Source organism: Gopherus flavomarginatus, chromosome 1 (assembly GCF_025201925.1).
Source record: "Gopherus flavomarginatus isolate rGopFla2 chromosome 1, rGopFla2.mat.asm, whole genome shotgun sequence".
NCBI lineage: Eukaryota > Metazoa > Chordata > Testudines > Testudinidae > Gopherus > Gopherus flavomarginatus.
Genome location: NC_066617.1, coordinates 330,427,822 through 330,455,260, shown reverse-complemented (window position 1 = coordinate 330,455,260; position 27,439 = coordinate 330,427,822). Strand labels below are relative to the sequence as shown.

The 27,439-nt window shown below is 43.3% G+C and overlaps 1 protein-coding gene across 5 annotated transcripts in view; it reads left to right on the top strand.

Moving 5' to 3' along the window:
- Positions 1-27,439, top strand: part of SGCG (sarcoglycan gamma) — a 186,140-nt gene that overhangs the window by 56,233 nt on the left and 102,468 nt on the right. For all 5 annotated transcript variants that reach the window (XM_050937309.1, XM_050937304.1, XM_050937307.1 and 2 more), the window contains exons 2-3: positions 1,169-1,366; positions 24,089-24,190. In XM_050937309.1, the coding sequence (XP_050793266.1) occupies positions 1,172-1,366; positions 24,089-24,190 (297 nt within the window). In that variant the 5' untranslated portion in view covers positions 1,169-1,171. The remainder of the gene's footprint in view (positions 1-1,168; positions 1,367-24,088; positions 24,191-27,439) is intronic.

Genomic DNA, 27,439 nt, shown 5'->3' with positions numbered 1-27,439 from the left:
TACTTGTTACACACAGAGCATGGCTCTGCAGGAGACTTGGAAAGAGCTTCCCTAACGAGTTAGAGTAATTCAGCAGCTGGGCAAGGATGTAATTTAATCAAATTTTTTAAATTCTTTGTGCTGACCATAGTGATCTAATTCCCAGGAGTATTCAAAATTGATAAGAAACCACATGTGAATCCGATCTGAAGGAACTCTCATTTGAGAATATAATACTGTGAGAAAATGGACATCTTTTCTTATGTAAGAGCCCAGAGGGCTTACCTGGTTTATGGGAAATACTTGCATTTACAAAATCTGCTTACCTTTGCACATTAGGGATTTGGGGGTTTTCCTCCCTTTATATCAGTGGAGTTGAGACAGATATTACCCATTGTTGGTTTTTGATAAACAGCTTCAGCTGTTGAGTTTTTATTCTCTTGGCTCAAATGTAAACCTTCCATACTTTCAAGGTGTAAAGTAGTGACAGTCTTCATGTTTTAAGTATTTTGGTAAGTAACTAATTGCCTTTACGTTTTAGTAAGTGCTACTGTGAAAACTATGATGTAGTGTGACTGAAGATGTTTAATCCTATTTACTACTGTATGTTTCTATTACTAGAACATCTTTAAATATTTATTGTGATAAAGGGTTCAGCAAGCATGTTTTACCTTTGTAGTTTTAAAACCTCTTTTCCTTCTTCATATACCGGTCATGAAACCTAACAAACTTTGGCATTCCGGTGATACACAGTTTAGTACTGCAACAAGCTAGTTGTAATATTTACTGCATATAGAAAATATTGGAATGTATGTTGTGATAGAATTGGTATTTAAAACAGAAAAGAATATATAGTACCTCTTGGAATTTTAAAAAATCCTAAATTTTATGTTTTATCTTGACAGTATCTTGAACATAGTTTACAATATCATTATACAATACAATTACTGCTATGTGAGTTGCAGATTATGACATGAATAGTGTAATATTTTCAGGTGGGATTTTTTTGTTCAAATATTATGAAAAAGAAGCAAAGATGTTTCTATTCTATGTTATCATGCAGCAAATTGGAGCCTAATAATGATATCACTTAAAGTGATAGACATTTGATTTTGTTTTTCTCTTACAGAATTTTTTTAAAGAAATTAATTTACATAGTTAACAAAACTCTTTTCCCCCCCTTCTGTAGCAAATGGTACGTGAACAATACACCACCACAACACAAGGCACCAGCCTAGAGAGGCCGGAGAACCAATATGTCTACAACATTGGTATTTATGGCTGGAGAAAGCGTTGCCTCTACCTGTTTGTCCTCCTCCTGCTTATCGTCCTAGTTGTGAATTTTGCTTTGACAATTTGGATTCTTAAAGTGATGTGGTTTTCTCCAGTAAGTGGCCTCATTAATTTTCCATTCTCTTTCTAGTCTTTACTAATCATATTCTCCTCCTTTGTTTGCCTGATGACCTCACCTATTCCATATGTATGCCAGTTTCTTCTTATGTAATAACCTTGTCTTTTTCTTACCTCACTAATTAGAATTTCTCATTCTGTTGGAAATACATACAGAATAGTCATCTTTTACAACATTCATCCCTCTATGATTTTTAAGTCATTTTTAAGTGATTTTTAAATGATGTTTATGTTAATGACCTTACATTTGCAGTTAATTCAAACAGTTCTGTGAGAGATTTTATTTGCTCTTGCCTCACAGTGTTTTTTCTGTCATTTACAAAGTATGATTTCTCTAGTTTCATTTATACCCCCAGAATTCTTTAGAATTCAAATGTTGTTCTCACTAATTCAGCTTCTTTTCCTATCTGCACTCAAACTCTGATTTTTTAATCACCTATTTCCCTGCTATTTAAGATTTAGAAATTGATTTATCAAATCAATAAATTAAAGCTCAAAGTATTTGAAACTACTTTATGCTTTAGGTTAAGCAACTACCTTGCTCAAGAAGAAATGTAATAACTTTTCATTACAATATGTATATTATTCTCATGTAATTTTTAAATAGTAATTTAGAGTGTAACTTAGGTTAAGTCCGCAAGAGGAAACTTGAGTCAGAATACAATAAAATGCTTCAGTGAATATCAAAGCTAAGTTAATTTGATCCTACCATGCAGTCTGTGATGCATAGTTGATTTGAATAGACTTATTACAAGGAAAACAATAACAGTAAATTCCTACTGCTCTGCCCCTGCCATTCTGTAAAGAGTATTATGTTAACATTTCTATCATCTATCTTTATTATGCTAGTCACTAAATGAAGGGGCATTTTATCTTCATGGAGCTATGTCTATACTCTTCTTTCTTTTACTATAAGCAGGTGAATTTTAAGTGCCTCTTACTCAGCATAGTTATTATGATTGGATTCCTGTCAAGCTTCTTCCCCTGCATAAATTCTTTTCAGCACAGTTTTTTTTATGTATCCTACAAGTACAGAAGGTCTTAGATCATGTTTAATTTTTTAAACTATTATGCAACGCATTTGGAAGATGTGCACTTTGGTGACTGCACATCATGAATCACAGTGAATGTAAGTGGCTAACATTTTGTGCATGTGGCTCAAGTTCACAGTAAAGGTCACTCCTTCTCCACTTATTTTCCCAGGTCTTGGCTACCTGGTGTGGCTCCCCTGTGTGGCCAATGGGTGGCTCCTTTCCTAGGGGTCACGGAACAAAAAAATTGGCAAAAACTCCCTCCCCTTTCAGGAATTCTCTCTGCAGGAACCCTGGTCTCTTCCTGCTTATCCACAAGGAAAGCAGCAAATGCCTCAGGATGGAACTGTAAGGGTTCTCTCCAGTTCTATATTGCAGGACTTGTGTACCTGAAATGTCCAGCTAAGCAGTGGCCCAGCTATGTCCATGCCTAGCTACCTACCTATTATTGCATTCCAGGGGCACCAGAACAGGGGGGGCCAGTGGGCCCTGGCTCCTCCCCACACTTTTTATGGGTTGTAAGGGTGAGCAACAGAGGAGGGGGCAGAGAGGAGCAAGTGGGGCCAGGGTCTTGGAGGGAAGAGGTGATGCAGGGAGAAGGGGCAGTGTGAGGGTCGGGCAGCAGGAAGAAGGGGCGTGCAAGAGTAGAACCTCAGGTAGAATGTGTGGCATGAGGGTGGGGACTTTGGGAGAAGAGGCAGTGCGGGGACAGGGCCACGTTCTGGGTGCCTCTGGCCCCCTCACTTTTAGGATGCTTCCGCTGCTCCTGTTGTATTCCTTTTTTTCAAACTCTCCTTATTAAATTCTGGAGATCTTTTTGCAATTCACTGCTAAAGGATTGGGGTGTGCTGCTCCATATGCAGTCTCATCTTCCCCCAAAATGAGCCAGCTAAACTACAAGTTCTTCTTCAAATGCTTGCTCATGTCCACTGCATGCTAGGGGTGGGTGCACCACATGCAGAGTTGCTGGAGATTTTTCCCTCGGTGGTATCCATAGGGCCAGCTCTAGGGCTCTCTGGAGCCATGCATATATGCGCCAGTATAAGGGGCCCTGCCAGCCCACACCCTCTCAGTTCCTTCTTACTGCCTTTGATGGTTGCTGTAATGACCCCTCTTGCTGTGGCAAGGTTTCTTTCCCAATGGTTGAGCTTCCTCTGTTAATATTCTGTATAGTTATCATAGTTAATGTATATAGTTCTTAGTTAGAGTTAGTGTATATAGTAGTGTTAATAGTTGTTCCTGTCATTAAGGCATGCCTCGGTCCCTGGGCTTTAAGCCATGTACCTCTTGTGGTAAGCTGATATCAGTAAGTGACACACACGCTACCTGTCCAAAGTGTCTGGGGGAGTCTCACGTCAAAGAGAAGTGCCAGATCTCCAGGGACTTCAAATCTCATACCAGAAAGGACAGGGACATTTGGCTGATGGCCATTCTCATGGAGGCAGCCCGCAGACCAGTGTAGGAGCTGAACTGCTCTGAATCAGGGCTGAGTGTTTTGGCCCCAGTGCCGAAGAGAGAAAGGTGGAGACAGATTGATATAGTGTGAGACACGCATTGGGCCACTCATCTTTCCCTGATGGTGCTGCAGACTCTGCCCAGAGCGCGAAGTCCAGAATGGGACCCGCCACCAACTGCCTGGAACAGCCTTTGGGCCAAGCGTTTGTTCACTCTTTGATCCCAGAGGCCTTTCAGATGGTGAAAGAACTGCTGTCCCTCCCAATCCTGCTGACCCCTCAAGGACCCCCTCCAGCCAAGAAGACCAGAGACAGAAGGGCACAAGGTCCAGCAAGCTCCTTCCTGGTACCAACAACTGTGGCACTGTCCAGAGGCAAGCCCTCCATGGTACTGATGCACCAGTCACTGTCCTGACACCGGTCCTCGGGGTATCTCAGCATTGCCCAGTGGCTGAAGCAGGTACTGCACTGCTATGGTCTCCAGATGAAGAATCCTCTTCGGGGTCCAAAGTCTTTGGTACCAAAGTCTGTCCCAGTCTGGAGCCTCCTCCTGCACCCCAAACCTTTCATCCCTGGCCCCACCCCAGAGCCTGAACCCCCAGATGGAGCCCTCACTCCCTTACTCCCTAAGCCCCTGCCCCAGCCTAGAGCCCTCTCCCACACACTGAACCCCTCATCCACAGCCCCACCCCAGAGCCTACACCCCTGGCTGGAGCCCTCACCTCCTCCTGAACCCCACCCCCCTGCCCAGCCTGGAACCCCCTCCCACACCCTGAACCGCTCATTTCTGTCCCCGCCCCAGAGCCCACACCCCCAGTTAGAGCCTTCATCCCCACCCACATCCCAACCCCCTGCCCCAACCCAGTGAAAGTAAGTGAGAGTAGGGGAGAGTGAGCCACCGAGGGAGGGGGAATGTAGTGAGCAGGGGGCAGGACCTCAGGGAGGGGTTGGAGCAGGGGGCATGGCCTTGGGGAAGGGACAGAGCTAGGATATTCAGTTTTGTGGGATTAGAAAGTTGGCAACCCTAAGACAGATGGTGATGAGCTAAAGCATAAAGTCCATGTATGGCTGCGACCTTTAATGTAGAGGATGCGTTAAAGCAGGTTGGCGTAGGGGCTTTTCTAAGTTCATACCCTTTTAAACTTAACAGGTATACCACAACCTGGAACTTGGAAAGAACTGAAATAACCAGTTAGGACAGAAATAACAAATGTGATGACTAACCACAAAAGGGCCATGGTAACAAATGGACATTTGGTGGGCATTGGCTTTTTATATCAAACAGATGAAGCCATTTTGGAAATTGAACCAGATGTTTGTCGCAGTAGCAGATAGGATGAAGGGCCTCCTGGTGTCTTCTCAAAGAATTTCTTCATGCATCACCTCCTGCATTCATATATGCTATAACTTGGCAAAGATGCCAGCCCCTGCACGGACAGTGCACTCCACAAGGGAGCAAGCGTCCTCAGCAGCGTTCCTGGCGCAGATTCCCATACAGGAGATCTACAGGACCACAACATGGTCATTAGTCCACACTTTCATCTCACACTATGCTATAACACAACAGGCCAGAGATGATCCTGCATTTGGCAGAGTGGTGCTACAATCCACGAATGAACTTCCACTCCACTCCTAGGAAATGCTTGGGAGTCACTTACTTGGAATCGACATGAGTAAGCGCTCAAAGAAGAAAAAACGGTTACCTACCTTTTCATAACAGTTGTTCTTTGAAATGTCCATTCCAAGGCTCACCTGCCTATCCGTCTGTCGGTGCCAGCCAGCAAGAAGGAACTGAAGAGGTGGCAGGTCGGCAAGGCTATATATACAGTGGCATGATGGCCTGACTCCAGGGAGCGCCTGAACAACCCAATGAATATCGCTAAGGGGGAAATCTTCCATAAACTGTGCACGTGGTGTGCACACACCTACTTGGAATGGACATGAGCAACACATCTCAAAGAACAACAGTTATAAAAGGTAGGTAACTGTTTTTCCCTCAGAGGGGATCATGAAAGAGCCCACTGTGTGGTATTGTTCACAGGAAAATCCTTTTTGACCATAACTCTTGCAGGCAATTATCTTATACCCTAAAGCATGAGATTTAATTACCTTTGTTTTTATTTTAGTTTGCATAGTTGCAAATGTTAATGGAAATAAAATTATCCAACCCTTTAAAAAATCCAGCTCCTGAACAAGCGGACTGTATGCTGTATTGGTTAATTAGATCAATCAAGTAAAATCTGTCACATATAATGATATTTTTACTTGCATTGTATTATCCAGCCATTAGATGTGTCTCTGGGTACATGTAAACTCAAGATGGAGCTAGCGTGCTAAAAATAGAAGTGTAGCTGCAGCGGCAGAAGTAATGGGATGGGCTAGCTGCCCCCGGTACAAGTTCTGCCTGTGACCTGAGGTATGCACTCAGATAGCTAGCCCATCATACCGTCTGTGCTGCCATTGTTACAGTTATATTTTTGGCATGCTAGCTTGATCAAAGCTAATGCACATATATCTGTCCGAGCTGAAAATAACATCTGGCTCAAGTGTAGATGTATCCTACGTGGTGTATAGAGCTCCAGATAATATGTGGTCCTTTTTGAACCAGAAAAACAAAGCTGAAACTCAAGCTGTGTTGGAAGCCAAGTTTTTTAACTATAGTTGTAGCTGTTTTTTTTAATAAATCCCTCCCTCCTGTTTATGAATTGAATATGACAGGACCTAAGTATATCTTATACATCTGCATCTTAAATATTATTCTCATTTAAGATAAGCAAACCTCAGCAGGTTGAGAAATCTGGGAAAAGTGAATCTTGCACTGAGTCTCCATGCCTGGACTAGCTTTCTGTAGCCACTAACTTACAGAACCGTAGCATTCAAACTAGCCTTTTAGTTTTCTAGAGCATGGAATATTAATTATATTCATTCTAACCAAGCCCCGGTGAGTGTAATTTATGTCATGTGTAACCATTTCATGGCGAGGGTAAGATTAGTTTCCAAACCAGTAGATATCAAATAAACCTCTCACCTTCAGGAGTACCTGGTGCTGCTCAGTACTCTAACATGGCCAGTATTTTCAACTGACAAGATTCTGTTGTCTCTTAAGAACAAGAATCAGATAAACTTGTCTGTCTGATGCCAGGAAATAGAATTCTTGCAACAGAAACTGAGATGAGGCATCAGCAATGTTAGTACACCATGCACATACTTAGCTCTAAAATAGATATTGTGAGTCAAACACAAGCTCTCATCAGATTCATTACCAAGCCTGTTTTTGCTGATTGCTTATTAACAGACTCTACCCACAGTCCTATTATCTCAATGAAACAGTACACTTTTATTTGCCAAGCAAGTTCCTAAAATAGTAATCGCAACAAGAAATACTGCACAAATTGCTGGATCTATAAAGTCATTAACTAAGGTACTTTTGGGACACAACAATAGATGTCTCAGTCTAAACTTGCTTTAGCCTTTTCATGGATTTGACTTAAAAGCAAGATATAAATGTGTAAGAAAAGAGGCTCCCTGGCTGGTCATTCTGCTACATTTTGACTACACTGTAGTTAGTTTCATTGTCAATTTTTTTCAGTAATTATATTATGTGCAGACTGTCAATATTTGGGATGGGGTAGCACACACAAAACCCTTTCCCTTGGCTTTCTAATAATAAATGCCTTGCCACTCGTTTTCCTAATTTTGTTATAGCTGCTGAAGGGGAACCAGTTTCATTTGAGTTGATTGCCTGTCACAGCTATTCAGTGAATTATCTTACTGGCTTTCTTATCTATACCTTTTTTAACTTTTTTTTTTTTTTTAGATTCATTTTTTCAGTAAAGAACCTACTGTTACCATTGTAGAAAAAGCCTTTTGCCCTGATTTAGCATAGTTTTTACAAGGTCTTACGATGCTAGAGAAAATCCTACTGTACAGTTGAGACATAAGGATATTAGTTTTTATTCAAGATGGGCATTATTCTAAGAACTTACAAAACTTCTTTTCAGAAGAAATAAAGGTGCATTCAAAAATACAATGAAGCTAGATATGCTTTCAATCTGTTTATCAAAATGCTTAGCTCTCACATTTAAAGTCAAGTAAAATAAAAATAAATACTAGAAATTAAATGTAAAAATGAATGGCTTTCCTATCTTAATGTTATAATAATAAAACACTGTAGGCCAGAAAGGCTACAAATTGAAACTGAAGTGACAAACTGGATGATCTCTTGTAGCTAGACTCCATAGTAATTCTACCCAAAGCGTCAAAAAAACTGTCAGAATGATTTCCAAAAGGAGGAGCAATGAGAGGAAAACAGAAGGTAAAACTGGTGCTAGCTTGTCAGGTAACATGTCGGATTTTTGGTCTTGCTGCTAAAGAAGTCAAATGAGTGGCAGAAGATGAAACTGATCTAAGATGTTTTCCAGTGCTTTTCTTCTTCTGGTGTTATGGCTACTTCTTCTGAAATTGAAGCTGTACAACTGAGGTTAAGTATGTGATTCTGGAAGGAAGAGGTCAAGGGGGGCCTCCCTTGTCTCATCTGGTTGAAGGAGTTCCAGAGATCAACAATCGATTAAGAATCTTCACTTCCTCAAGAATCTTATCCATCTTGAGGCTGATAAGACCCTCTCCCTCAAACAGAGGATCTTCTATTTGGATCTGAGACTTAGCCAAAATGCCTAACATTATTAGTAAGGAGCACAATCTAAGGGAAGAAGCCGATACCACCCGAAGCATCCTAAGTTCCTGAAGGATGTGCTTGGCCACTATATGCCCCTTAGTCACTAGCTTTGCTGGTAGTGTGTGTGTGTGTGTGTTTGTTTTTCCTGCACCTCAGGAAAACATCCTGGGAAGCAGTGACTCTGAAAAAGATTTGAGGGTTGTGGTGGATTATCAGCTGACTGTGAGCTCCCAGAGTAACACTGTGGCCAAAAGAGCTAATGTGATCCTGTGATACATAAACAGGAGACTCTCAAGTAGAAGTAGAAGGCTTATTTTATCTCTGTTTTTGGAAGCAGGATTTGCTTCCAGAATCCTATGTCCATTTCTGGTGCCCACAATTCAAGAAGGATATTGATAACTTGGAGGGGTTCAGTGAAGAGCAATAAGAATGATTAAAGTGTTAGAAATCATGCCTTACAGTGATAGACTCCAAGAACTCAATCTATTTAGCTTAACAAAGAGAAGGTTATAAGGGGTGACTTGATTAAAGTCTAGAAGTATCTACATGGGGAACAAATATTTAATAATGTGCTTTTCAATCTAGCAGAGAAAGGTATAACAGGATCTCATGGCTGGAAGTTGAAACTAGACAAATTCAGACTGGAAATAAGATGTGAATTTTTGATGGTGAGAGTAATTAACCATTGGAACAATTTACCAAGGGTCAAGATGGATTCTCTATCACTGACAGTTTTAAAATCAAGATTGGATGTTTTTCTGAAAGATATGCTCTAGGATTTATTTTGGTGAAGTTCTATGGCCTGTGTTACACAGGAGGTCATACTATATGGTCATAATAGTCCCCTTTGGCCATAGAAACGATGAATCTGTTAACTGATTAGAAGGAATATTTATCCCCAAGATACCCGAGAAGACTTTCTTTCACCTAAGGTCTATTTTTTGATGTCCTTATTCAATAGGAAGGTCTAATTGCTCTGGAACTACTCAGTTTCATTGGCTGCAGTCATCATCAATAAGCCAGGAGTAAGATGGGTTAGGAAATACTGGCATCTCCATGGTGGCACCTGATAAAAATGATCTACCTTCTATTTGATTCTGGGATTCAGGGTGGAACGAAACAGAAGTGCTTAGCTAGACCCAGTAGGCCATCATTAATGAGAAGTCTCTATCTGTCTGTCTCTGTCTCTGTCTCTCTCTCTCACCCCTACTCCTTCTTTGGACTCAATGATGTTGAACTTCTGTGGTGTCTTTTCCTTAAAAGTTGAAGTTTTCAGGTCCAGACCTTGTGCCAAATGGATTATCAACTCCTGGAGCTATTTGAAATGGTCAGGTAGTAAAACAGATGAAAAAGTGATTGTATCCTCTGTACATTCCCTCAGACAGTGTACAAATGAAGGAATGATACTGTATATAGCAGATTTTGAACACATGTTGATGAAGTGTATATGTATTATACTATGCAAGACACCAGTTAGTGGTGAAACCACCAGCTGAAAATAGTGGACTTTTAGAGGGACTTAGGACCCAATCTTGCAAATGATTACACAAATGCATAATTTTTCTTATGTGAGTACTGTATTTTGTTTGAAAGATCTGGGCTGTGGTTTCAAATTAGAAACTACAGCTGTGTGCAATTACAGAAAAAACTGTGAGGCATTTTTCATAATTCTGTTTCACAGATATTTTTCATCCTCTAAAATATTTCTAAAATAACAATTTGTCAGAGAAACTATTCAAAACTGTGACATTTCATGTTTTCACAATGAAAATAATTTTGGTTAAAGTGAGACCACTTTCACAAAAATAATCCCATTTTAGTATTGATATTTAGAGAGAATACCTAGTTTTGAATTGGCAACAGATGTTCAAATTTTAAGCATTCCAAATTTGATTATGAATATTTCACATAACTCCATTGAAAACAAATTCTAAAATAAACAGATAATAAAGGGATGAAATGAAAGCATCTTAGCAACAGAACGTGTCCCGTTAAAAGTTGTGCAATGATCTGTACTCTGAAAAATCATGAGGACTTACTAAAACTAGAAAATCACCAGGGAAACAAGAAACAAGCCATATGAGCTCTACAGTGTGCATGACATGTGTGATGATGCGGTTCTGGCGGGACCCAACTGAGAGTGCCAATTCAGGACAAATTGCTTAAACAGGGCAGTTACAGCCGAAGGCTGGAGTTTTTCCACCTCTAAGGCAAACCAAGCCAGCCAGACAAAGAGGACTTCGGTCTCACCCCACTGGCTAACCACAAGTCACACAAGCAATTTCCTTAGACATTCCAGTTTCTCAGTATCACCACCAGTGCCACTCATCCTGGGGATGAATGGTAATGAAAACCTACACCCCAATAAAAGAAAAAAGTTCTCTCGATCCTAAAGGACCAAGCTCCAGACCCAAGTCAATACACAAATCAGATCTTACCCACAAATCATGCTGTTGCCAATCCTTTAGAATCTAGAATCTAAAGGTTTATTCATAAAAGGAAAAAGATAGAGATAAGAGCTAGAATTGGTTGAATGGAATCAATTACATGCAGTAATGGCAAAGTTCTTACTTCAGGCTTCTAGAATTGATGCAGGTTCAAATCAAGTCTCTGGAGTACATCCACAGCTGGGATGGGTCATCAGTCCTTTGTTCAGAGCTTCAGTTTATAGCAAAGTCCCTCCAGAGGTAAGAAGCAAGATTGAAGACAAGATGGAGATGAGGCATCAGCCTTTTATAGGCTTTTTCCAAGTGCAAGAACACTTCTTTGTTCTTACTGTGGAAAATTACAGCAAAATGGAATCTGGAGTCACATGGGCAAGTTCTTTCATACTTTGCTGAGTACAAGGCGTATCTTCCGTCTCTCCATGGGTCACTTGTGTAGCTGATGGTCCTTAATGGGCCATTAAGCAGGCTAGCCAGAGCTAACGCCAACTTGTCTGGGATGTCTCCGAGAAGCATAGCATAAGTTTGAAGTACAGACAGTACAGAGCCAATACTCATAACTTCAACTACAAAATGATACATACATATAGACAGCATAATCATAACCAGCAACCCATAACCTGGTCTTAGACACCTTATATGACCCCCTTTACATAAGATTTGGTACCACTGCAGGACCTTGGTTGCAACCATGTTCTATATGGTCCCAGATTATATCAATAACATCACAACATGTACTTATAATAATGAATGATAAGTTAGGAGACAAACACAAGGAAGACTGGGGTGGATACTAGGTGCCCTGGTTCTTCTTCGAGTGCTGTCCCTGTGGGTGCTCCTCTCTAGGTGACGGTGTGTCCTGGCGCTGTCGATCAGAGATTTTCGATAGCAGTGCCTGGTTGGGGCGCACGGACCCAGATGGTATCTCCCATCTAGTTGGAATCTTCCTAAGTGCGTGCGCCTCACACCCTCCTCAGTTCCTTCTTAACCGTCCTCGGCTGAAGACGGGACTCGGGGCAGTGCTACCTTCTCTTCCCTGATCTCTATAGGAAACAGTAACAAAGAACATAGAAATAATTATTAATTACTTCCCAGTTGTTTCCCTTCCTTTAGTATAGTTACATAGTTAGTTACTTAGTTTACAAAAAAAAAAACCAAAAAACCAACCCTCAGACTTGTGTCCCATTGAGACACTCTCCTCGGCCATCTCTAACTCATAATGCCAGGAGCTTCAGGTTTAAAAAGATGCATCTCCTGTCAGGACTCCATGCCACGGTCAGATGGCCACTCTCATTGTGTCAAGTGCCTCGAGGACACCCATATCCCCGCAAAGTGCCTCCATTGTGCAAGCCTCAAGTCAAGAGCTCGTCGTGACAGGGATCTGCGCCTCAAGATCATTATCATGGGAAAATCCCTGCAGCCGCTGTCGGAGACGGGAAAAGTAGAACCCACTCCCACACGATCCCCAGCCAGATCGGAACCGGTGGGGAGCGTTGCTTCACCCTCCCTGGAGCTGAGGCAAGAAGCTCAGCAGTCTCACAAACGAGACTCTAACAAGGGTAGGGGGTCTCGGCGAGATCCCTACCTCCTGTGCTGACAGCACGAAAGACAGCTGCTTCAGCCTCTTCTAACGCCTCAGTAACCGCTCTGACAGAGCTTAGAGGCAGGGACCAGACCTCCTGCGCGGGGAAGGCACCTGTTGACTTGGTCCCCTCTGCGCCGCAAATGACTGCGGTGCGGACAACTCACTCCTCTTTGGCACCGAGAGGGGCTTCAGCACCGGCACCACGTTCCTCCTCGGCACCGGCAATGGCCACGGTGCCAGCAGCACGTTGGGCACCGACACCCAAAACGGCCGCGGTACTCACAGCCTGGTCAGTTTCAGCGCCAAAAGCGGCCGCGGTCCCGCCAGCGCGCTCTGCCTCAGCAACGAAAATAGGTGCGGTGCCGACAGCGCGATCAGCCTCAGCACCAAGAAGAGCGTCGGCACCCAGCCACTCTTCTGCCTGCGCACCAGCAGCAGACCCCCTGCAGGGCACCTCTAGGCTCAACACAGCAGGACACTCTCTGCCACTCTCTCCTACTAAAGAGCTAGAGCAAAGACAGGCTTAACTCAACCTAGGGAGCAGGAACAACAGCTTCTCACTCAAAGTGACCTTTTAGTGCCACCTGAGCCTCACTCTCCGCTCCTAGACACAGAGGACTCCTTTCTTGACCTGCCACTTTCTCCACCTGAACTGGCTTTCACTGACGGTGACCTTGAGCTACAGCAGCAAGCAGAGTTCTCCCTTCCTGCTTCTCCTCCACAGGCACCTTTACCACCTCAGGTTATGGCTCAAGCCCAGCAGCCTCAGTTTCCCTACATTGCCCCCTCGTGGGCGATGCCTGGGTTCTCCTACCCCATGCCTTGGCCTCAGTGGTACCCATGGCAGAATCCTCCTACCAATCATCTTCCTTCAGTGCCTCAATCTCCTGCTCCATCCACTTCCATGGTGCCTGAGCCCCCTCCTGAGCCTGGGAGCTATGCACCATATCCTGACTCGCCTAACCCTAACTCTCCATTAGCCTCAGATGAAGCCATCCTCCCTCCACGTCCACCGACCATGGACAACTGCAAACAATTTCAAGAACTTTTTAGGAGGGTTGCACTCAGTCAGGATATCCCCTTAGAAGAGGTTCAGGAGACTCAGCACAAACTCCTCAAAATCCTTCAACCGTCTGCACCCTCGAAAATTGTGCTCCCTATAAACGAAGCACTCATGGAGCCAGCTGACACTCTCTGGCAAACCCCAGCTTCTCTTGTACCAACTTGTAAGACGATCGAACGTAAATACTACGTTCCTGCAAAGGACCCAGACTTCCTATTTTCTCATCCACTACTGAACTCTCTTGTCATCGATGCAGTTGCACAGCGGACCAAACTGTCACAATATCGACCTACCCCGCAAGGCAAGGACCTTGGATGCCTTGATGTCCTGGGCCGCAAGGTTTATACATCCTCGACACTACAATTCAGGATTGCAAACTATTCTGCTCTCCTCGCCAGCTATGATTTCGATAATTACAATAAGCTTTTCGAATTTGCCTCATACATCCCAGAGGACAGAAGAGCAGACTTCAAATCAATCCTGTCTGAGGGACAGCTGATCTCCAGAACGGCCCTACAGGCGTCCTTTGACACGGCGGACACAGCAGCCCGTACCACTGCAACTGCTGTGGTTATGCGCAGATCCTCCTGGCTCTCAGCGTCAGGCATTCCTAAAGAGCTCAAGACCAAAGTGGAGGATCTCCCCTTTGATAAGGACAAACTCTTTTCGAAAAAAACTGATGAACTCCTCCACACCATGAAAGATTCGAGAGCGATACTGCGCACCCTGGGCAGTCACCCATCTCTTCCCAGGAGATAATGATACCAACCCTACCAAAGACCACGCACACATCAGTACTATCACCCTCAATCCAGACCATACGACACAACTAGGAATCGTACTAGTCCTCCCAGACGCAGACAAAATCAAAATCAAGCCACCACCTTCCATCCACTGGGCAATAAACAACAGTTTTGAAGCTTTGGTCGAGGGTCTGCACGACCACCCCTTGATTCCACCACTTACTTGTCCATTTGGCCACCGCCTCCAGTATTTCCAACATGCTTGGCAGTGGATTACGCAGGACCGCTGGGTCCTCGAAATAGTTCAGACCGGTTACTCCATCCCGTTCATATCATACCCTCCTACCCTTTCCCCTTCCCCGTCCCTCTTCAGGGACTCCTCTCACGAGCAGTTACTTCACACAGAAGTGGCACACCTTCTGCAACTAGGTGCAGTGGAACCTGTGCCAACGCAACATCAAGGGATAGGGTTCTACTCCCATTACTTTCTAACGCAGAAGAAAACCGGGGGATGGAGGCCTATACTAGACCTACGCCGATTGAACAAATTTGTGAGGACACGAAGATTCAAGATGGTCACACTGGGCACAATAATACCTGCATTGGATCAGGGGGACTGGTTCACAGCCCTCGACCTACAAGATGCTAACTTCCATATATCAATACATCCAGCTCACAGACGCTTCCTTCGATTCACAATCGGTCAGGATCATTTCCAATACAGAGTTCTCCCTTTCGGACTCTCCACAGCTCCAAGAGTTTTTTTCCAAGACCCTAGCCGTGGTTGTGGCTCATCTCTGCAAACATGGGGTCACACTGTTCCCCTACCTGGACGATTGCCTCACAGGGGCAACTCCTATGGCAAGACACTTCAAGCCACGCGCTTCGCCATCTCCCTTTTTCACAGCCTAGGCCTCCAAATAAACATCCAAAAATCTACCCTGGTACCCACGCAAGAGATCGAATTCATTGGAGCTCATCTTTACTCAACCCAGAGCAGGGCCTCGCTCCCATACAGCAGATTCCTCGCTATCACGCAGCTCATACGTACGCTCTCTATTTGTCCCAGGATGCAAGCAAGAATCTGCCTACAGCTCCTTGGTCACATGGCAGCTACCACCTTCATGGTTCAACACGCCAGGCTACATATGAGATGCCTCCAGAGCTGGCTTAACTCCAGTTTCAAACCCAGCAGACATCCCTTAGGGATGCTGCTAACTCCTCCACCCCATGTTGTAACTTCCCTACAATTGTGGACAAGACCAGAAAACCTCTGCACCGGGGTTTCCTTCCAGCAATGATCCCCAACGCTCATGCTCACCACGGACGCCTCCCTGATTGGTTGGGGAGCACATCTAGGGGAACACAGGGCACAAGGCCATTGGTCTGCATCAGAGACACATCTCCACATAAATCTCTTAGAGCTCAGAGCAGTGAGGAGAGCATGCCTTCACTTTCTTCCCCTCATAAAGAACAAATACCTGCGAGTCTTAACAGACAACATAGCATGTATGTATTATATAAGCAGACAAGGGGGAGCCCGATCACATTCCCTCTGCACGGAAGCCATTCGACTATGGAATTGGTGCATATGACATTGAATACAGATCATTGCTTCCTTCCTACCAGGCTGTCACAACACTACTGCGGACGCACTCAGCAGACACTTCTCAACAGAACACGAATGGGAACTGCACCCCGCAGTACTCCAACAGCTTTTCTCCCACTGGGGCACGCCGTCAATAGATCTCTTTGCCACGACCCGAAACCGAAAATGCCCCTTGTTTTGCTCCAAGGCAGGACTCGGGACCGCATCCTTAGGAGATGCATTCCTCATCCCATGGAACAACTACCTCCTGTACGCCTTCCCACCTATCGCTCTACTACACAGGGTTCTTCGGAAGATCCCAGGTCATCCTTATTGCCCCGGCTTGGCCAAGACAGACGTAGTACCCCTACCTTCTCCGCATGTCCTCCTGTCACCCATGGCTCTCCCCAACAGACCAGACCTCCTTTAGCAGGACAAAGGACAAGTCCTTTGCCTCAGCTCCAAAAGCTCCACCTCACAGCCTGGTTCTTTCATGGTTCCAAACCCATTAACTAGCCTGTTTCGAGCAGGTCCAATATGTCCTCTTCAACAGTAGGAGAGACTCCACTCGAAAAACCTACCTTCAGAAGTGGAGACGTTTCGCTCTTTGGTGCTCGCATAAACGGTTAGCACCCAATAATGTGACCCTCCCTAACATTCTAGACTACCTCCTGAAACTAAAACAGGACGGACTCTCGCTCAGCTCCATCAAAGTGCACCTGGTGGCGCTTACCACCTACCATGACCTATTGGATGGGTACTCCCTCTTTACACACCCCACCATTAAATGCTTTCTCTCTGGCCTGCAAAATCTTTACCCTGAAATTCATCCAACAGTGGCTACATGGAATCTTAACCTCGTTCTTCATGCCCTCATGAAACCTCCATTTGAGCCGTTGGCTACCTCCTCTCACCTCCATATGTCCATGAAGGTGGCTTTCCTAGTTGCCATAACATCAGCGAGGAGAGTTGGTGAAATGAGTGCCCTCATGGCCCACCATCCCAACACAATCTTCTCCAAAGATAAAGTCACTTTGAGACCACATCCTAAATTTCTTCCTAAGGTGGTGTCGACCTTCCACCTCAACCAACCTATATACCTACTTTCTTTCTATCCCAAACCTCACAAAACTCTGCAGGATGCAACCCTGCATACTCTCGACGTGAGGAGAGCAATTGCCTTTTATTTAGAATGGACTAAACCATTTCGCAAGTCTCCATGACTCTTCATTTCCATTGCCAAAAGATCAAAGGGCACAGCTATCTCCAAACAATGTCTATCCAAGTGGATCTCTGACTGCATCAGATCCTGTTACCGTGCGAAGAATCTTCAACCGCCCAACAACATTAGAACTCATTCCACTAGAGCCATGTCGGTATCCATTGCCTTCTTACACAACGTTTCCATTCCTGATATCTTCAAGGCGGCTACATGGTCATCTGAACACACATTTGCAAAACACTATGCTCTCACGCAAGCCACCACGACAGACGCAATAGTAGGCCATACAGTACTATCTTCAGTACTCCCTGCCGCATCTCCAAAGTCCCACCAACCATAGTGGGTACTGCTACACATTCACCTAGAGTGGAGCACCCACAGGGACAGCACTCAAAGAAGAAGAGAAAGTTACTCACCTTGCAGTAACTGAGGTTCTTCGAGATGTGTGTCCTTGTGGGTGCTCCACTCCCCGCTCTCCTCCCCTCTACTTTAGAGTACAGAGATAACTCTCAACGGTAGAGAAGGAACTGAGGAGGGTGTGGGGTGCACACACTCAGGAAGATTCCAACTAGACAGGAGATACCATTTGGGTGCATGCGCCCCAACCAGGCACTGCTACCGAAAATCTCCGATCAATAGCAGCGGGACGCACCGTCACCTAGAGTGGAGCACCCACTGGGACACACATCTCGAAGAACCTCAGTTACTGCAAGGTGAATAATTTTCTCTTCTATACCAGGCATGTACCAATGCCAAGATATTGAAAACTGACAAATGATTTGGGATGTTTTTTAATTTTTAGGTCTCAACCCTGGAAGCCTTAATGGGGCCTGATTACATAAGAACATAAGACTGGCCATACTGGTGTTCTGAGGTGTGGCCCCTTTAGGAACAGATGTTTGAGGAGATGATCATCAGATCCATGTAGGAATGGGGCCAGGAGACCAAATCATATGACGGGCTGCTGGGAGGTGTAAATGAATGCTCTCAGTTCAGTCAAGAGAGAGCCTGGAAACAGGAGAGACCTATATTGAGAGTCTACTGTAGTAAAGCCAAAGTTTTGGTATACTAGGAGCTATAGAGACCTGCAGGTGGCTATGGGAAAGGGAAACAGACTTGATTTGGATATTAGGTGAACTGTTTTGATTTGAGAGACAATAAACTTACGCTAAAGAAAAGGACTGAAATACTGCAACTGCTGAGGATTTTATTGTTATACTGGCCAGTGAGTGGGGATCACTGGCTTACAGTGTATCTTTATACAGACTTCTCCACTTTGTTGCTCTTACATATATTTCAGTGCAAGGTTTCAACAGAATATATACCTATTTTTACCTTGGTGCACTCATACACATGTAACCCTTTTGCCCATCACAGTTGGCAGCAACAAGGGCCAGGTTCAGTATCTAAAGGTTCCCTTTCAATAACACAATGCAAAACCGGCTCAAGCCCCCACCCAGTGACCTGGGACAATTACATACCACCCCCCCGGGCACCTTTAGGAGGCAATACTTCCCCTCTTGCAAGCACGAGTCTGAGTGTAGCAAAATCCTTTTAATAAAGTAGTGAAACAATGTGGCATTATGTTGGGGAAACACCACAAACAAGATTCATAACACAAACCATGAGCAAAAGACCCACCCCCAAGTAAGTTTGGCAGTATGCCTTTCCCCTTAGGGTCTTAAGTCCAACCACTCAAAAGATCACCCCAAAGTCCCAAAAGTTCAACACCCCAAAGTCTTTTTGAGTCCAGCAACCCAAAAAATCCCCCAAAAGTCCAACAACCCAAAGGTCTCTGTCCCTGGTCAGTGCAGCCCCAGAGTTCAAAAGTTTGTCTGCAGAGTTCTATCTCCCTCCCCCGCAGCTGGGTGGAAATGGGGGGGGAGAAAGGGGCACGCAGGGTGTTAAGATGCACCTTACATGGTCTAAGGCCGACTGCCCCACCTCTCCATGGGGTTCTGCTGCAGCCTTCACCACAAGCTGCTCCACTCCAGCCATCCCTTGAGATGCTCCAACCATCCCACAAACTGCTGCACTCTGCCAGCTGCTTAGCAATAGATATTCAGGCTCCCCTACTAGTTAACACAGCACTCAGCTCTTTAAGCTCTTTAGTGATTTCTACTTGTAATAGGGGAGCCCCAGTGCTGGTGCACCATTGGCCCAAAGTGAATTCAGTACAGCAGCCTGTAACTAGACCTCAATGGAATCAAAATTAGCTCTGCTATTCAACAGTGGAGAGAGGAGGCGGTGCAATTGGTGTTTCAGGCCCTCAAAAGGGTGGGGGCGGGCATATCATCAGACACAAATACCTGCCTGCAGCCTCTCTCAATTCACTGGGTTTTGGAACCCATGCCCCTTGTCTAGCAAGTGCTACTTAGTTGATGATGAGTCCCTCTGTCATAAAACAGTTCCACTGGCCTTGATTCACATAATCAGGATAACAACACTTTATTCTTCCTGCCCCAATAACAGAGAAACTGGGGATCCCACAGCAGCCAAAGTGACCATTTGCGCAGCTGTGGGCTCATGCTCTGTGGAGTGGGTGTGCCTATGCAAGCAAACCAGACCCTGAAGTTCTTTTCCACAACTCACCACGATTCACCACCAGATGTCAGGGTAGAGCTCATCCTGACTGTGCTTACACACATGCCCCTCTAATATTGTCACAGAGCTGATTTCTCAGTCTCTGTAATGTGGCCTCAAAATGAATGTGTCACCTGGATTCTCCAGAAACTGAGGAGGATGGCAGCCTCTCAGTTCTCCTCCAAGCACTTCAGAATCTCCTCAGCAAAACCATGAGGGTTTGTCTACTCTTCAGTGAGAGGGTCTGATTCAGTTTGTGTAGACATACCTGAGCTAGCTCTAATCTATCTAGCTCAGGTACTGGTAGCAGTGAAGACTCCACAACATGGACTTATACGTGGGTTATGCAAGCCTGCCCAGCACCCTGGGTAATTACTTGGGGAGCTAGCCTGTGCTAAAGCCTGTGCTCCCATGGCTTCATTGCTCTGGTACTTGAGTTAGCTAGGTTAAAACTATGTTGGGTATGTCTATATGAGCTGCAGTCTCGCTGTAACTGCAATATAAATATTCCCTCAGAAGATCCTTTAAGCCAGTAGCAAATCCCAGTGCCTGAACTAATAGTTGATTTTCTCCTTTGTTTCTAGCAAGACAGAGAATCTGTAGCTCATATCCAAAGTGATACAGGTATTGGGACCCAGCCCACACAGCAGACACATCTTTGTCCAGTGTCAATCAGCCACTGAGTCTAGAGTCTCCAGTTCCTGTATTTATAACCTTTTCCTCCAGATCTCTAATTGGCTCAGAGCTCTCAAATGGTGAATGTATGGAATCTGCTAGACTGCTTGCCTTTAGTGTGAACTTTCTGTTGTAACTGATATGGCTAGCTTAGTCTTTATTATATTTAGCTGTAATGCAAGGAACCTACTGGCTTATACCCTGTAAGACATTAGCTTAAGCAAGTTAGCATAAGTATAGTAGGCCTGCAACCTTTGGCATAGATAAATAGTCTAATGGTTACCCTCAGATTTTGGGAACTAGGAATAGCTTGCTCAATGGCAGGAGCTGAAAACTAATGGTAAATTGCAACCACAGGAACATGGAAGTAATAACTGCAGAGCTGCTTAAGCAAGAAGTGATGGGTATGATAATGAGTTAAATACCATTAATATGTTAATCTATAGGATAAGTGTACCCCATATCTATGTGGGTGAGGAAATTAGATTTGGGCATGGAATGCTGGGATTTAATATGAATATTCATGATGGTGTTCAGGCCCTATAATAGGGTAAACCATCATGTAGAGAGAGAGAGAGTTATTGCTATCACTTTTAGCTTTCCACTATTTGAGGCCTTCAGCTCTATTGTTATCATAGAATATCAGGGTTGGAAGGGACCTCAAGAAGTCATCTAGTCCAACCCCCTGCTCAGAACAGGACCAATCCTCAGACAGATTTTTACCCCAGTTCCCTAAATGGCCCCCTCAAGGACTGAGCTCACAATTCTAGGTTTAGTAGGCCAATGATCAAACCACTGAGCTATCCCTCCCCACCCTCTACCATCAGTCTTGGTACTGAGGAACCTGGACCAACAGACTCATTTGGCTTGCCAGAGGCAGGGCTGGTCCTTTGTCTTTTATCACCAAATCCTCAAGGAAGGGTCTAAGTATGCAAATCAAAGAACTTATGCAAAGAATAATAGCATAGATATCCCTGTCATAAACAGATAGCAAAGGGTTAATGTCTCTTTCACCTGAAGCACCTGACCAGAGGACCAATCAGGAAACCGGATTTTTTCAACTCTGGGTGGAGGGAAGTTTGTGTCTGAGTCTTTTTCTGTCTGCCTGCTTTCTCTGAGCTTTGGAGAAGTAGTTCTGCTTTCTAATCTTCTGTTTCTAAGTGTAAGGACAAAGAGATCAGATAGTAAGTTATATGGTTTCTTTTCTTTGGTATTTGCATGAATATAAGTGCTGGAGTGTTTTGATTTGTATTCTTTTTGAATAAGGCTGTTTATTCAATATTCTTTTAAGCAATCGACCCTGTATTTTGTCACCTTAATACAGAGAGACCATTTGTATGTATTTTTTCTTTCTTTTTATATAAAGCTTTCTTTTTAAAACCTGTTGGAGTTTTTCTTTACTTCAGGGAAATTGAGTCTGTACTCACCAGGGAATTGGTGGGAGGAAGAAATCAGGGGGAAATCTGTGTGTGTTGGATTTGCTAGCCTGATTTTGCATTCCCTCTGGGTGAAGAGGAAAGTGCTTTTGTTTCCAGGACTGGGAACGGAGAGGGGGAGTCACTCTGTTTGGATTCACAGAGCTTGTGTCTGTGTATCTCTCCGGGAGCACCTGGAGGGGGAAAGGGAAAAAGGATTATTTCCCTTTGTTGTGAGACTCAAGGGATTTGGGTCTTGGGGTCCCCAGGGAAGGTTTTTCAGGGGGACCAGAGTGCCCCAAAACACTCTAATTTTTTGGGTGGTGGCAGCAAGTACCAGGTCCAAGCTGGTAACTAAGTTTGGAGGTTTTCATGCTAACCCCCATATTTTGGACGCTAAGGTCCAAATCTGGGATAAGGTTATGATAATCCCCAATACTGTATTATTACTATCTGTTTATGTGGCTCAGAACTTTTCTGGCTTCATAAGTGATCCTGATAAAAATCTCTCAGGCTTTACTTTGCCCTCTGTTTGAGTGTCTTTGTCATACACTCCAAGAGTTCCTACAAGATATTCAATTCATTGGTTTTAGTCTCTGTGTAAACTGATTCTGGGAAAAGAACCTTATTATCTTCTGATTCCTTGGCAATCAATACAAGTATTATTACCCTTAAAAAGGATCGGGCAACACTGTACAGCTTCAGAAACAGCTATGGAGCATATCTAGCAATTACTACAACCCTTCTCCAGATGTCTTTGGGCCCTACTGATTAAGGTGCCCTACCTTGCTCTCTGCATATGTGCAATACAGCGGATTCAACTCAGATATTACTTTCAGATACTACGGTGATGAGCATGATATAAAAGCCTATAGTGAATAGAATAGAATAGAACTAATATGTCCTCCCCACTGCTTCTGTTCCTTTTCTTGGATATTAAGTCAATCAAATGCTGCAGTTTAAGCATGTGGTTACAGTATCACTTACTGGTATCGTAAAGAATGCACGAAAAGTGGCTGGGTGCTTTACTTTTTATTGAAACAAAGTTTATTCTGCTCACTGTTCATTTCGTACGCAGTAGGTATTCCCTATCAATATTTGCAGCAAGATATTTGCTTCTCCTTGTAAGTATATTGCATAATTTACAGAACCAAATTATGGTGTCCAGTGCCATCCCCTTTTTATAGAATAATTTTGAATGAAATATGCAAATTAAATACTCTCTGATGGCTCAGTGGTTATGGCACCAGTCTGTGACGGAGCCAGGTTCAGTTCTTTGCTCCTTCAGAATTCCTGAGTCTTTTAGGCCCAGATCCTGAATATCTGCAGCCTCTACATCCTCTGCTTATTAGAATTGCCCCTCGCCATATTTTTCATGTTACCAACTATGTGTCAAGGGAGAGGGAAAGAGGAGAAGAAGAATGAAACAAGATGGTGAGGGAGACGAAAGGAATGACAGAGAATGAGGAAGGACCTAAGAGATGGGGGAGGAAAGGGGGGAAATGACTGAAGGAGTTGGCAAAGAGAGAAGGGAATGTGAATCCTGAGAGATGCTGAGAGCTGGAGTGTTCACAGAGAGACCGAAGAGAAGAGAAGACCTGGAAGTTAAAAATAAGAATTAAAAATGGAAAATAAAATCACAAAGCCTCTCCCCTTGTTGCGTGTCAAGCAGTGTCGCATTCCAAATAAAATATACCAACAACTGAGCAAATACTCTAGCATAGGCTCAAAGTTTTGTTCTATGTGAGCATTAGTATATGCAAAAATAAATTGTTCACGTGTTCTTGGAAAGTAAGCACAAAAGATGTGTAAACATGGGCAATACATATTCACTTTTGAATTTAGTTGATTTTTTTCTTCCTACACAGGCATCTTCCTGTTCTTCCTGATGAAGTAGATCAAGATCCAAAAAATCAATTACACTAACAACTTTCTTTCTTGCTTCACATTTTTTTCTTTTTTCCCTCAAAACACATTATTAATAAAAGGTATTGGGATGTCTAGTTATAAAAATATCTCATGTCCTAAGAAGAATTGTCTGGAAGTCAGTGAAGAATTTTGAAGTGGTAACCAAACTGTTAAGTCCTATAGTGCAGATATCTTCATTAATAGCATAGGCAGAAAAAATATATATTATATAATGATCCAACTTAACAAATGAAAAGGAAATAAAAATTACAGTAAGAATAAAGCACATATTACTCTTTCATTTTCTCCACAGACTGGGATGGGACATTTACATGTTACAAAAGAAGGACTTCGACTGGAAGGAGAGTCAGAATTCTTATTCCCTTTGTATGCCAAAGAAATTCACTCTAGAGAGGTAAGTAGATATAGAAAATCCATGCTAAAAGAGAATTAATGTACAGAAATCCATTAAGAAAATCAATAATATATATAAAATGTGTGCATGTATAGAATATTATGGTACATGTGGATATATATAAATATAATATGGTATAACATGGCAAAAGATTTTATCAGCGTGAATTTGAAATTGGTGCTCAGATGCTATGGCAGCACTAAGATACTGTGGTGACATTCATCAACGTGAAATACTTAGGCATGTCGGAGAAAAACTCAGTTCTCGCTTTTTGTTTGGGTGCAGCAAAATCAAATACTTTATTCTAACTCCAGCAATTGCAATAGAGGGAGGGAGTGCCCTAGGACACTGGGTCACCCCAGTCCCGGACAGGTCTCTCAACAAGTAAACAATTACAGCAAGCATTTATACCTTTGTTACAGACAATAACAAGCAATAATACAGACAATAATAAGCAACAGCTGCATTTTGTTTATACATAGGCTATCCTGCTATCTTATTTTCCTCACGTTGGGCGCCAGTCTACGTATTTAATTATCAGTGCAAGGTCGTGATAACTTCTCACACAGTTCTTTCCTACTCGCCTCACACTAACCTCGCTTCTACAAATCTCACGTCATTAGCGTTACAGCTGGCCTAACTCTTGCTAACAGACTGACATGCATTAAGATCCCCTACAAATCCTTGTCAATTCCTTCCCTACTTCCACACTCCCCCCTTTTGTACTTCTAGTACAACAGATATTTTCAAATCTCTATTTGCATTAAGCCATGGATTTCTGATTCTACATCAGATGTTTCAACCTTAGGGATTTCACTGATGTAATGACAATACATAATTAGCATAGTCATGAAAGGTATTACTATTATTATGTCTTTTACAACAGCAGTGACATAATTTTAAACTAACAACAATGCAAGCAATAATATCCCCATAGCAATAATATGATGAGGTTGTTGTACAGTTTTGGTTACAAAGCATAATATATCATACTTAGTACACAAAGTAGACACTCTATAAGCTGTATGAAAGGCATTCTTTTCAGCTTGATACATATTCTGAAGCATGTGAATTTGCCCTTGCAATTCAGAGATTCTTTGAACCTCTGGTAACAATGAAAGCAAATTTTGAAATCGATCAGGTACTAAGCTGGTCCAATTAAACTAAGGGCTACTTGCAAAATTCTATCTGCAGGCCAATAAACAATATGATTGTCTGCAGTGGTGATGAGATTAAAATGTATATCTTGCAATGTGTCGGTTTTAACATACATACAGCTATCATTAGCTTGAAAAGTAAGTGTCCTGTCAGGATAGTTCCTTGTCCTCTACCCTCCCAGCAAACGTTATCATAAACAGTGACAACTTCTCTTGGCTTCAGTGTATGGATACACTGAAGCTGCAGGGGTTCTAACAGCCAAATGTCCATTGACTCCCTATTCCTATACAAAATATCAGGTGTTATTTTAGAGGTACTGACTATAAATCAGTCAGGTATACCAGGTGGTCTAATTTCCCAGATGTCTCAGTGAATAATCCAGTCCCATATGCATCCTTCCCATGGACCTATCAGGATTCGGTATGTGGGAGCCCACACCCCCCTAACTGGTCCAAAAGCTTGGAAGGAGCACTGTGAATGTCCACACTTCCACTCAGAAAGTGTCCAGATATGTCTGCATGACCACAGATCAGATGGTACTCCTGATGTGTCTGTAAGGGCAATGGGCCAAGTCTGGTGCTCAAGATCACTCCAAATGGCCATCAGTTGGTCATTCAGGAAATCCTGAATTTCCGAACGTGCTAGATCCCACTGCAATGTCTTCCCAGCCTCAGTGATATTCAATACCATCTCTGTTAGTAACTTCTGGGTCATAGAACTAAGGGTGGAAATAACATGTAACTCACCAACTCTAGCCTGTATTTGGGTTAGCTGAGCTCCAGAAATAAGGCTAGTGGCCTTTTCTAGTTGGCCTGATTTCTCATCATGTTCTTGGCTTTTAAAAATATTCCAAATGGCTGCTGCGCTATTGGCACCATCCCATAGGGATCTGGTCAAGTCCCTCTTCTTCCAGAGGAAATAACCCAGGCCCTCTGTTGTGCTAATCTAATGGCAGCCCCTAGTGTTGTATTAATCACAATCCATTGATATCCTAATACATATCTCTTTGGTGTAGTACTATATCACATCTGTTGGTTATATACCTTTAACTAATCTCAGGTACTTTCAAGAGGCATTGACATTAATAGCATAGGAGGGGGTATATTGCAATAAGGTACAGGTTACATTATTCGTCACTGGAATGGTTTCAATATAAGTAAAATTTCCAGTGGCAGAACAAACTCTTTGGGTATTCATTTGATTATTTACTAATTGGGTAACCAAATAACAATAAGGGCTTCTTTCATGTAACACAGTACAAATTCCAGGTATAGCCATCATATCTACTTCACTATGGAACCCATCAATTCCAATTATAAATTTTTGGAGTTCATTTGCAGTAATATTGTGGATCTTTATTTCCACCGATCCATTTATTCTCCACTCAATTGTTCACTTATATGGGGTATCCTGAACTTTAAAAATATTTTTCCTTTTTTTTTCCCCCCTCAAACAATCTTTAAATAAATCACTAAAGTGTGAAGGCCTTGGTCATTGGTTTTATCAAATATATGGCATTGTCTGTATTTGGATGTATTACAGGGGTAATAGTGTAATGGAGGAGGTGGCAGAGGCAGTGAAACGAAGTGCCTTTAGTACTTGTCATTTAAATATCCATTTAGAGAGAGCAATACATGCTGAAGTATTTATCCAAAACACAGGGCACAGCCTGTACAATAAACCCCAAAATCCAATCAATACCACATTCCCAAGCAGGGTCCCACAAATTTCCTCCTGCCAATGTATAATTCTTTGTTTCTTCACCAGGATCAGTTCTTAATGTCCTTTCTAGTCAGGAATTCCTGGACTTTGGCAATTTCAGTGGAGTGAGTGTTTCTTCTTCTTCCCCGAAACAGTCGTGGTTCAGCATCCTACAGGGAAGAGGTTACCAGCACATTACCCTGCAATGGTTTTGATTCTTCTAGAAAAATTCAAAGGCACGGTAGATCTGTCAGTGGACAAGGGAGAGGTTACTAGCACTTCACCTTGTACTTTTTACCTACTGTCCAGAGGGCACCGTGGAGCTAGAAGGAGAAATGGCTAATCATCAGTAGGAGAATTCTCCTGAGGTGGAGGGGTCTTTTTGCAGTG